This window comes from Myotis yumanensis, unplaced genomic scaffold (assembly GCF_028538775.1).
Source record: "Myotis yumanensis isolate MYYU_CA2020_CCGP unplaced genomic scaffold, mMyoYum1.0.hap1 SCAF_4, whole genome shotgun sequence".
Taxonomy (NCBI): domain Eukaryota; kingdom Metazoa; phylum Chordata; class Mammalia; order Chiroptera; family Vespertilionidae; genus Myotis; species Myotis yumanensis.
The window spans coordinates 102,779,023-102,790,805 of record NW_027223755.1 but is presented as its reverse complement, the minus strand read 5'-3'; the positions used below and the strand labels follow the sequence as shown (position 1 = coordinate 102,790,805).

The following is an 11,783-nucleotide window of genomic DNA, read 5'->3' as shown; positions in this document are numbered from 1 at the left end:
TCTTCCCAATATAAGCAGTGGCTGATGGTGGGATGCAGAGCAGATTTCTGTGGGTGACCTGCTGCTCTCCCCTCCTGCCGCCAGAACTGGAATAAAGGCTCCTACATGATTCAACCCCGTCTCTGTTGAATTGGCTCAGGTAGTGACAGGCAGCCCTGACCCACTGGTTGTCCGGTTCCAAGTTCACATAAACAGAACCACACAGTGTGGCCTCTGCGAATGCTTATTTCACTGAACATAATGTTTCCAGGGAACATTGTCCTTTGTACATTTCCTGCTCAGTTTCCTTTTGGGTCCGTTGGCTTCTACATCCTGAGCATCTCTGTGGGTGTGAAGGGCCCTCTATGGGAACAAGCCCCCTTCAGCAGGCATTTGTGTGCCCCTCCCCCTCCTCCATCTGCCTCTGCCCATCAGAACTGATTGACATCTCTCATTTGCTGCCACCTCCCTCCTGCTCTCTGCCCTTTGCTTTCATGTCATTGGTCCAGGAGGGAGACGCTATAGAGGTGATGGCCGCTCCATCATGGGTGCCCGGGGGACAGCCAGGACTTGGAAGAAGGCACTCACAGGAAAACGCACACGTGCCCTGTTGTTGGTTAGTGTCCAGCCCTCCCTGCCCCCAACAAGGGACACCGTGGGCACCTCTCCTCCCTGCTGCTCTCTGCCACCCGCCAAGTTCCAGGTTTCCTTCCTCCCAGGAAGGAAGTTCCAGACGGTGAGTCCCTGACCCCTGATTCTTGTGTCGAGGCTGCGGAGCCTCTGACTGTGGCTTCTGGGAGCCCAGCCCTCAGCGGCTGGAGCCAGGTGGGACCTGAGGAGGCCACTCTGGGACGGGGCCTGGGAGCTGGATGCTGCTGCCTGTCCGGCCATGGGAAGCAGCGCTGACAACGGGGGCACAGAGCAGGGTTTTGGGGGGATGCTGAGCTCAGGCAGGCCATGGAGAAAGATGCCAACACGCTGTCAGTGCGGAGCTGGTCACTGAAGGCCACACACAGAGCAGAAGGGGCCTGGGAGGCGTGGGGCAGAGAGTGAGCGCCACCAGTCGCCGAGCTCTGGGACAGGGGTGCTTCCTGGGGTGATGGATGGCCAAGGCCAGGGCCTGGTGAGAACACAGTGGGTGCTGCCACGGGGAAAGGTGACATCCGGTTGCTGCCCAGGAACTTGAGTCCCCAGGTCCCCTGAGCCCGCAGAGTGCCCCTCCCCCCGCCCCCTTACCGAGAGCCAGCACACCCATCCGGTATGAGTCTCCTGTGGCTGCTGTCACAGCTCACCCCGGGCACATGAATCATCTCACCATCCTGCAGTCAGGGGAGCGTCGCACTCATGGGCTGAATCCAGGTGTTGGCTGGTTCCTCCTGTAGGTCCCGGCCTTTCCCAGCTTCTGGAACGTGTCCCAGCCTTTCCTGTGGCATTCCTGAGGCCAGTGATGCATGTGGCCCACCTGGAGAATCGGAATGACCCCCCGCTCATGGTCACCGGTTATTATTTAATTCCATCTGCATCCCTTATCCCCTTTGCCAGGTAACCTGACATGTTCGCAGTTCCTGGGGATTAGGACCTGGATGTCTTTGGGGGCCATTATTCTGCCTTCTGAGCCCATTTATAATGCAAAGGCTTCTCCCTGAGAAGACCTGCCCCTCCTCTCCTGAGCACTAGTCTGTAAGGGGTTGGAGGCAGCCCAGCCCTGCAGGGCCCCTGAGAGGAAGTGACTGTGAGAAGGAGCTCTGGGATCTGGCCTAGAGGCTCCTGCAGGAGTGAAGAGGACACCCCAGGGCTGGTGTCCAGACCATGGGAGCCATGGCTGGACGGGTGGGAGCCTTGCTCTGGCATCGGAGCCCCCAGGAAAAGGGGCCGGAAAACCTGCTGGAGCACCTGGTCCGAGGGCGCCCAGGGGACAAGCCCTGGGGAACGCACTGCCAGAGGCCCTGCCCTGTCAGCAGCTGCATGGGCCTTGCTTTCTCTTTTGTTAATCCTCAGCAGAGGGTATTTATTCCATTGGTTTTCTAGAGAGAGTGGAAGGGAGTGAGGGAAGGTGAGAGAGAGAGAGAGAGAGAGAGAGAGAGAGAGAGAGAGATCAGTTGTCTCCTGCATGCTCTGGGATGAACCTACAGCCCAGGTTTTGTTTGAATCCTCACTGAGGATGTTTCCCATTGCTTTCCGAGCAAAGTAGGGAGGCAGGGAGAGAGAGAAACATTGATGTGAGAGAGGCACATGGACTGCTTGTCTCCTGCAGGCAATTCAACTGGGGGGCGGGGAGGGAACGACAGGCCAGGAGCCTGCCCTTGACCGGGAACTGAACCCGAGACCATTCAGTGCGGGGCTGAGGCTGTAACCAAGGAGCCCAACCGGCCAGGGCAGGGCTTTCCTTTCTGGCTGGACGTGATGGTCAGAGGCGCCGCCTCCCCATGAGCTTGCTGCTGGCGGGAGGCCCAGGCCCACCTGCTGCTCATTTGCCGTCTCCCAACTGGGACCCAGATGGTTGGTGGCCACCCAACCACATGGTGCTTAGGCCTGTGGGGTGGCAGCTTCCACACTGGGGCCCAAGTGGAGGCATCAAAACTACACCCTCAAGGCGGGACCTGGGAAGCACAGCTGAAGCTGTGAAGGTGGCTCTCTCTGGGCAAGAAGCCGGTCCTGCCGGCCACAGGGCACGCTCCCCCCCAGTGACTGTCACCTGGGGCCTCGCTCCCCCCCAGTGACTGTCACCTGGGGCCTCGCTCCCCCCCAGTGACTGTCACCTGGGGCCTCGCTCCCACCCAGTGACTGTCACCTGGGGCCTCGCTCCCCCCCAGTGACTGTCACCTGGGGCCTCGCTCCCCACCAGTGACTGTCATTGGGGCCTCGCTCCCCACCAGTGACTGTCACCTGGGGCCGTGTCCCTGTAGTCCGGGGCAATGACTCTGGAAGTAGGAGCAGCCCCGCCGTGTCACTGCTGGGACCTGGGGGCATGGTGCTCCCCTCCCTGCACAGGGGTGTCAGTCCTGGTCCCGAGAAGGGGACTAACTCGGCCAGGGGACAGCAGAGGCCCCTGAGCAGCTATAGCTGTGCCCTGTCTCTTTGCGCTCCTGGTGCCAAGGGACTGGAGGCGGGGAGTAGAGGCACTGAGGTGGCAGGTGTCTTCGTGTCCTGTGGCTGCCTAAGGTATTACCAGACACTCAGGGCTCTTTAAACAACGGGGATTTACTCTGAGCTCTGGGACCAGGTGTCCAAAAATCAGCCGCCAGCATGGGGTTCCTTCTCTGAGGCTCATGGAGAGAATGCATCCCAGGCTCCCTCCCAGCTCCTGGGGGGCGACCATCCCTGGTGTTCCTGGCTGCACCGCCTAATTCCAGTCTCCGCCTCCATGGCCACTTGGTCTGCCCTCCTGTCTGTCCCTGTCCTCTTCCCACAAGGACACCAGTCACATTGGATGAGGGCCCCTCCTTCATGCCCTCATCCAACCCTGATTACATGGCAAAGGCTATTTCCAAAGGAGGTCCCATTCACAAGTGCCAGGGGGTAGGACTTAGGCATATGTTTTGGGGGACACACGTACCCTCTAACAGCAGGGGTACCTGACTCTGCTAACCCAGAGGGGGTAGAGCTGTGGCTGCCAGGGACAGGAGGAAGGTGTGTAGCCCAGGTGAACACCGGGGTGTCCCTCACTCCCTCGCCCTATTTTGATGGTAAGTGGACAAGTGGAGCAGGCAAGGCCTCTGAAGGGCTTGGGACCAGGAACTAGGACCCCGAGGGGTGCGAGTCAGGGCCAGGCCCCCAGAGGTGGGGCTGAGGGGGAGGAGACCTTTAGTACATGATAGGGACCCCTGCAGAGGCAGGGCTGGCCTCTGTCCTCCAGCCCTTCTCTGTGGCTTCCCCAGGAAGAGGGTCTGCTGGAGCCCAAAGGGGCTGCTCCCCAGCCGTGCCAGGGACAGAAGCGCTGGGCGGTCACCCTTCTGGGCACTAAGTCATTTCCTTGGCACTTGAGAGCCTGGCTCTAGTTTCTAGGCTGTTGAGACACCTGCTGTGGCTCCTGTGGAGACCAGCCGGGGCTCCCCTCCCATCTCAGCATCTGTTCAGGTCAGCAGGTCTGAGGTGCACCTGTGAGAGCTGCTCCCGCTGAGACCTGGCTCTTACTTGTCTGCACAGCTGTCCATGCGCCTCTGGTGGCAGGGGAAGCATGCGGAGCAGCATGGCCCATGGACCATCCAGTAGTGAGCCAGCTGTGCACACGAGTGTTTTTTTCTTTTCAGGGTGTTAAAAGAACAGGAAGGCCCATTGTTTTGTTGTTGTTTTTTTGTTCTATTACAATTTTTTTTTAATCTTCACCCAAGGATATATTTTCCATTGATTTCTGAAGATAATGGAAGGGAAGGAGAGGGAAGGAAGATGGGGGAGAGAGAGAGAGAGAGAGAGAGAGAGAGAGAGAGAGAGAGAAAGTGGTAGAAAGACACATTGATTGGTTGCCTCCCACACATGGAACCCACACAGGATTGAATCAGTCACCCTTTGGCGGGTGGGCCACTGTTCTAACCATTGAACCACTTGCCCAGGCTAATTTGTTATATTTTGAATGTCCAAGGGCACTTGGTTATGATCTGCTTGGTTATTATCTGATATGAGAAGAAAACAGTATGTAATCCTTGTTTCATAAATGCAGTATCTTCTCCTACCTCCCTGAAAACTTGCTCAAACTTCTTCTATTTCTCATCATTGCTAGTTGAATAGGTTTGAATAACTTTTTTTTCATTTGTTTTTATTTTGGTTTTTGAATTTCCAATTCAATGCTTTCCTGGTCAGCCCCAACAGATTCCTTCATATGTAAGAACAAATCACTAAGTTTTGGGCTGGTTTATGTCAAAAATTACCACCATAAACAAGTATACTTAGAGAGAGGAAGGGAGAGGGATAGAGAGATAGAAATATCAATGAGAGAGAGAGAGAGAGAGACATCATTGATCAGCTGCCTCCTGCACGCCCCCTACTGGGGATTAGGCCAGCAACCTGGGCATGTGCCCTGATTGGGAATCAAACCACAGACCTCTTGGTTCCTGGGCTGATACTCACCTGCTGAGCCACACCAGTCGGATGCAAGAATACTTTTCTAAGGAACAGAAACAACTGTGTTTATTAACAGTTCAAATGCTGACTCGCATCTGTCAGCCTGGTTGGCTGGTAGACCAGTTGATTCTGTTCTAAGATGACTGGGCAGAGACCTGGGCTTCCCAGATGCCAGCCCTCTGTTTTGCTGGGACCAAAGGTTCTCTAGAGATGGATCATTCACCCTCCTCCTGGGGTGACCCCAACTGCAGGAGGGAGAGGACGGCCTGGGTCCTGACCGTGTTTCCAGCCTCCTGGCTCTCACCACCTTCCTCTGAGCTGGGTGACCCTCTTCAGCCCCTGCCAAGATCTGAGTTGCCTGGGTCCCTCACGTTCAAGGTGGCCCCATCTGCATGTGTCCTGCACAGTGAGGTGGCTTCACCCAAGCACCAGAACAGGGGGTTGCACTTCTCCCCAAGCCCCTCTTCTTCATCCCCTCCATCTGATTCCCAGCGGCCCCTCACCGATGCTGTCTCCTCCTTCTTTGCTGTGAGCTGATACCGTGCATTTGTCTGGTGCTGTTCTGTCGCTGAGACTGAGTATAGGAAGATGGGCAGGTTGGCTGGGCCGTTCACCCGCCCTGCGTCACTGGACGGCCTCTCGGTTCCCGTTCCCACAGCTTTATGGTACCAGCTGCCTAGTTTGCCTCACTCTGCCCTGTGGCTTCCTGGGACACTCCCACCTGTATTTTCCTCCTGGCAAACTTGGGGGTCACTTTGAATGTTCCCAAACTTTCCTGCAGTTCACATTCTATTGGGATTTTGGAAGAGTTGATATTGGATGACACCGTCTCTTGTTAACAACATTGACATTTTATTTGGTGTGACTGTCCTTCTCAAGGAAGTTTTGTGGTTGTCACGGACTCTAGATTAGGAATGTATGGACCTGGCCGTGAACGGGGTCTCTACCATATGGCATCTCATTAGCTATGCCTGGGGTTAAAGATGAGTTTCTCCTTCTTTCTCTCCTGATTTGCATGCAAAATATTTGTCTTCCATCTAGACACCTTGGGAAACATAATCTTAGCACCTTTTCAGTTGAGGCTTTTGGCTCTTCTGGGAAGAAGAATATATTATCTGCCAATGATAGTCATGACATTTCCCCCCCAGACCCTCAAACCTCTTGTTTCTGTTTGGGGCAGATCTGCTCCTAATGCCCAAATGCCGTCTTTTCCCAGGTCTGGCCCAGCTGGTTGTCGCCCAGCCTGGTACTGGCGGACGGAAAGCCTGGGTCCAGCATCAGGCTGGGCGTTGTGGCCTGTGGCCTCTTGGTGACACTGCTGTGACTTGCCTTCCTGTGATCTGGGCTGAAACCAGCCCCAAACCCACATCCAGTGTTGAGGTGGGTGATGGTGGGGGCTCTGTCCAGACCAGAGGCAGGGAGGGAGGAAGCCCCCTTATCACCCAGAGGTCTCGCCCCTGGGCCTGTGGGACTTGCTAGGTCTGGGAGCCCAGCCCCTTCCCTCCTGGGTGCTTGCTCCCCCCACCATGGGGCCCCCAGCCATGTTGGAACCTGGTTGTTTCCTGTCGAGATCCCCAGTGTCCCCTGAGGATTCTGGGTGCCCCCGGAGACACCAACATCTCAGCAAGGATACAGGGACTCTGGCCCCAGGAGGGAATGATGGGTTTCTAGAGACCTGAGCTCATCTAGGTGCTGCAAAGCATCCCTTGATGGTCTCCTCACTGGGCTCACGGGGCACAGAGGACCGGGCGTGGTTCAGGAGTGTGGGAAGCCCTCTTCCTTCTCCTCTCAAACCACTGTCTGGTCCTGTCCCATGCTTGATGGAGAATGATCCTCAGAATGTCAAAGGGCAGAAAAGCCTGTCCCTGGCAGGTGTTTGGCCTCTGCCTGGGGTTTTACTTGGGGACAGAGCTCCTCCATTCAGAAAGCAGGGAGTGTGAGAGGGGGGTTGGCTCCCAGCGCTGTGGGGGTGGGGCCTTGTGCAGGAGGTGAGGAGAGGTGAGGAGAAGTAGCACTAAATTGGCACCTCTCACAGCCTTTCCTGTGCATTTTGACAAAGCTTGATCATGCATAGGATGTATGAGGACAGCTGAGCAGATGCCTGAGTGTCCTGGGGCGGCCATAACAAATGCCACAGACCTGGACCTTTAAATAAAACTTTATTCTGTCACAGTGTTGGAGGCTGGAAGTCTACAATCAAGGTGTCAACAGGTCCCACTCCTTCCAAAGATTCCTGGGAAGCTGCCTCCTCCATCTCATGGTGTTGCTGGCAAACTTTGTCTGCAGGTCCAGTGAGTCTGTCCTTTTTGGGGGACACTGTGAGCCTCAAAAGAAGGAGGGGGACAGGGGGAGCACTGGGCTGCTGCTCTCCTTCCCCCTGCCTCATCCCACTCTTGGCTCAGGTGCCTGCCCCCATCCCATCTGTACCTCTGCTCTGTGTTGTTTCAGAGCATCTGATTATTTATCATTTATTTAGCTCCTCACCGAGGATATGCTTATGGATTTTAGGGAGAATGGAAGGCAGAGGGAGAGACAGAGAGAAACATCGATGTGAGAGACACACATTGATTGTTTGCCTCCTGCATGAACCCCAGCCAGGGCCGGGGAACCTGAAACGAAGGTATGTGCCCTTGACTGGAGTCAAACCTGGGACCCTTCAGTCCACAGGCTAATGCTCTATCCACTGAGCCAAACCAGCTAGGGCTCCAGCACCAATACTGAGTGTCTTCTCAGAGAGGAAACACCATGTTTCTTATCTGATAGCTGGTCTGCTGGTCACCACTGGTCCCACTGAAGGCATAAGCCCTGCCTCCTCCCATGCCCCACCCCAAAGGAGGGCGGCTTCCCCTTGGGCCTGTCTGGGCAGGAGGATAAAGGGGCTCAGAGGGTCCAGGACAGAGGCAGACAGACCTGGCATGGTGAGGACGCTGCTCCAAGCCCCATCCTCTCCTTTCCCAGCTGTGTCCCCGCCCCACATCTCCTCACTGGCTCTCCTCCCTGGCCTCTCCCCCTGCAGATGCTGTGGCTGCTGGTCCTGACTCTCCCCTGTCTGGGGGGCTCCGTACCTGTCACCTCAGGTGGGTCCTGACCGCCAAGCCTGGCTTTTCTCCAAACCCCTGTCTCTGACCTCTCAGAGGCCGCCCCTGGGATGGGTGGCGATCCCCCTCTGAGGGTGGCTCTGGGAGGGACTGAGGATGGGGCCATGCTGAGTGCTGGGCAGTGGTACCTGGGACCCTGATGCCTCCTCCTCTGCTTCCCCAGATCCTGGCCCAGGGACTGAGCTGGTGGGCATCGTGGGGGGGCATGATGCTGCCAATGGGGCATGGCCGTGGCAGGTGGGCCTGTGGGTCTGGAATCAAACAAGTTCAAAGTGGCATCGCAATTGTGGGGGCTCCCTCATCAATCAACAGTGGGTGCTGACCGCTGCCCATTGCATTCATGGGTAAGTCCCTACTCTGCCAGCACCCGGTGGGGGGGGGGGTGTGGAAAGTGTCGGGAGGCATGTGATGTGTGTTGGGGGCAGATGCTGGGCTGAGTAGCTGCAGACCCCCCACCAGGATTCAGCTTCCTGTCGCTCCCCTTGCCCACCACAGAGGGGAGGTCTCTGGGCTCTGAGGGGCTGGCCCACTCCTTTCCACAGCCTCTCAGAAGCCTTTGGCCTTCTGTCCCCAGGAGAAACCCAGTGACTCGGCACATTAAGGTCCAACTAGGACAACTGAGGCCCTCATACAGTGACAGTGTGCAGGTGGCCAGGATCATCCGCCACCCCAACTACAGCATTAAAAAGAAAGCAGTAGGTGGGGCGGATGTGGCACTTCTCAAACTGGAGGCTCCCGTGCAACCATCTAACCTCATCAAGTGGATCCGACTCCAGCCAGCCTCCCTCTCATTCCCCCCAGGCACACGGTGCTGGGTGACTGGCTGGGGCCGCATTGCTCCTGAAGGTGAGAACCAGGTGTGGCGTGGGAGTGGGAGGAGGAGACTGAGGGTGATGCAGGGGGCCGGCCAGGCTTTACAGAGGAGGCTCAGCTGGGGTCTGAGCTGGGGTCCCTCCGGGGTCTCCCTTGGGTGTAGGAGGTAGACAGCTCGAGAGGAGTCTGTTAGGAGCAGAGACCACAGTAGCAAGAGTGAGGCATGGCCATGGGCATTTTTTGTTTTAAGTATCACACAAGGATATTTCTTCCATTGATTTTTAGAGAGTGGAAAGGAAGGGGAGAGAGAAATATTGATTGTGAGGGACATATCTTTTCATTATCTTCCCGACTGGGGCTGGGGATTGAACCTGCAACTCAGGTACTTGCCCTTGACCAAGAATCAAACCTGGGACTCTTCAGGCCAGTGCTCTAACCACTGACACACACTGGCCAGGGTGCCATGGGCATTTCTCTCCCTCACTCTGCACAAGGCCGTGTCCTCCCTTATGGGGATCCCCGTTCTCCCTGAGTCTCGATAGTGGGATGGAGAACAAGGAGAGAGAACTTCAGTGACGTGCTCCAGGATTCACTATTAAGTGGACAAAGTCAGATTTGACAGTAGGGCCGCTCACTCTGCATTTCTAGGCGGAAAGCACTTACTCTGATTTTTCCCAATAAAAACTATTGTGGATAAAAACATATTTCCCTTTTTCTTTTTGGAGCTTGGTGCCCACAGTGTCAGCCTACAGATTATCATCCCATTGACCTGGAATGAAGCCTGAGAGTTGGGGTCATCAGTACCCCTGGGGGCACTGAGCCTCAGCGTGTGGTTCTAGAACCCGTGGCCTGTGACTGTCCGCCCCCTCAGGACCACAGGCTCACTGGGCTTCTTCTCACAGTGCTGCTGCCACCGCCCCACAATCTGCAGGAAGTGGAGGTCCCCATCGTGGCAGATAAGATCTGTCGGCAGCAATACCTCAAGATCAGCAAGGTTATCAAGGACGACATGTTGTGTGCCGGGGGCGAAGGCCGGGGCACCTGCAAGGTGAGACCCCCAGACTGTGGCCTCCATCCATTGCTCCTGCCTGCAGGGGCCCTGAGTACTGACCACCTGTCTCTTCTTCCTACAGGGAGACTCTGGGGGCCCCTTGGTCTGTAAATGGAGAGGCACCTGGGTCCAGGTAGGCGTGGTGAGCTGGGGTCACAAGTGCGGTCTTGACAACTTTCCTTCAGTCTATGCCCGAGTGACATCCTTCTTGCCTTGGATCCTCGGTCATATTCGTTCCTCTCCTTGAGCCCGGGGCCGGGCAAGGAAGCTGCCCATGAGATGAAGACAGGCCCTCCAGGGTGTCTGGGGGACCCTCCCTGCTCCCTCCCAGAGCCAGCTCTTCATTGCACCTAGCACCTCCTCCATCCCTCTCCCTCCCCCCCTAGCCCCCCCCCCCCCCCACACACACCTGCTCTGAGATCCTCCTGCCTCAGCACCTCCATCAGCCTCTCTCCCCTGACAGGCAGAAGGGAGAGGCGGGACGTGCTCTGAAGTTGGGCGGGCACTGCAGGTCTCCTGCCTCCTCCCCACCCTCTGTAGCTCATTAAACTGCATGAAAAACTGCTCTGGACTCAGTGGACTTACCCTGTGGGCGTGGCCAAGGCGGCCAGTGGGTGGTCCGAGCTGTTGGGGGAGCCCAGGCTCTGGGAGGGGGACCAGGTGGGATGGGCAGCTATGGCTGCAGGGAGGAAGAGGGAGACCTGGCAGCTCTCCTGGCTGGGGTGGGGGTGAGTCTGCTGCCCAGGGCTGGAGGCCACAGCCCGGAAGTCCGCCTCAGAGGGTGCAGACCTTCCCTCTTCCTCCTTCAGTTGCAGTCAGTGTGTCATGGAGGCTTTAATGACTTGGACGTGGCCGCATGCAAACAGGAAGTGCTGTGTTCCCATGGTCACCGCTGCTCCCTCTGACCCCGGGGTGACGAACCCCCATTTTCCAATGTGATCAACTCCTGGGACCAAATGAAGTGCAGCCTCATTTCCACCAGATCCTCAGTCTCCCATTCTGAGCTTCTCCCGAGCAGGGCGGACCTGCAGGGTCTTGGGACCAGCCAGTCCCCCTCTTCCCCGTCCCCACCCTCCGGCTCCCCCATATCCCTGGGCCTGGTTGGCTGGAGGCAGCAGAGAGGAGGGTGGAGAGGGGACCCCCGTGCCCCCCAAGGCAGCTCTCTTGGCACTGGCGCCCCTGCTGGAGAGGCACCGAGGTGCACAGTCCCCTCAGGCCCAGCAGAGCCCCTCCTTTCTCTCCGGGGGTGGGAGGGGCTCCCAGTGGACAGAGGAGCTTCAGTTTCAAATCCAGGGAGTGAGAAGGGGCTGTGGAGTCCCCCCTGCCCCAGGCAATGAGGTGCACTTCCTGCTGGAGTAGGATTTGGGGGGCATGGCTGTTGCCCCGCTGGGGTGGGTCCTGCACCTGCAGGTTGGGGCCAGGACCCAGGAGGGCCTGTGGAGCCTGAGGCAGCCCTGTGTTGTGGATGAGGGGGCTCCGTACCCTGCAGCGACAGGCTGGTCCCCAGTCTGATTCTACAATGGGGTGGCGGCCTTCCAGACCTTTCAGTGCCAGGACCCCTGCCCCCCGAGGCCAGGGTGGAAAGCCCTCCTCTGTCACTGTGACCCAGTCCACCGGTCCTTCGGGGAGGCCTGGACACCGAGTTAGGGAGAGTGGAAGCTCCAGGGGGGAGGGGCGGGTGGCGGATCAGGAGCTGAGTCCCCCATGTGCCCTGAAGTCTGGGTTCCTGGCAGACAGGAGCTCTCCAGGAAAGCCATTTCCTGGGAAAAGAAGGCCTGAGACTC

The 11,783-nt window shown here is 57.3% G+C and overlaps 1 protein-coding gene across 1 annotated transcript; it reads left to right on the top strand.

Moving 5' to 3' along the window:
- The first annotated feature begins 523 nt into the window (after window positions 1-523).
- Window positions 524-10,246, top strand: LOC139009512 (mastin-like). Its single transcript, XM_070413783.1, has 6 exons — window positions 524-715; window positions 8,054-8,114; window positions 8,311-8,479; window positions 8,710-8,981; window positions 9,851-9,996; window positions 10,082-10,246. Exons 1-6 carry the CDS (start codon window positions 524-526, stop codon window positions 10,244-10,246), a joined length of 1,005 nt encoding a protein of 334 aa, XP_070269884.1.
- Window positions 10,247-11,783: the final 1,537 nt, after the last annotated feature.

Coding starts and splice junctions, on each gene's coding strand:
- LOC139009512 (XM_070413783.1), top strand. CDS start 524: ATGGGTGCCCGGGGGACAGCCAGGACTTGGAAGAAGGCACTCACAGGA. Junction 8,982..9,850: donor GGGCCGCATTGCTCCTGAAG/GTGAGAACCAGG, acceptor TTCTTCTCACAG/TGCTGCTGCCACCGCCCCAC. Junction 9,997..10,081: donor AAGGCCGGGGCACCTGCAAG/GTGAGACCCCCA, acceptor TTCTTCCTACAG/GGAGACTCTGGGGGCCCCTT.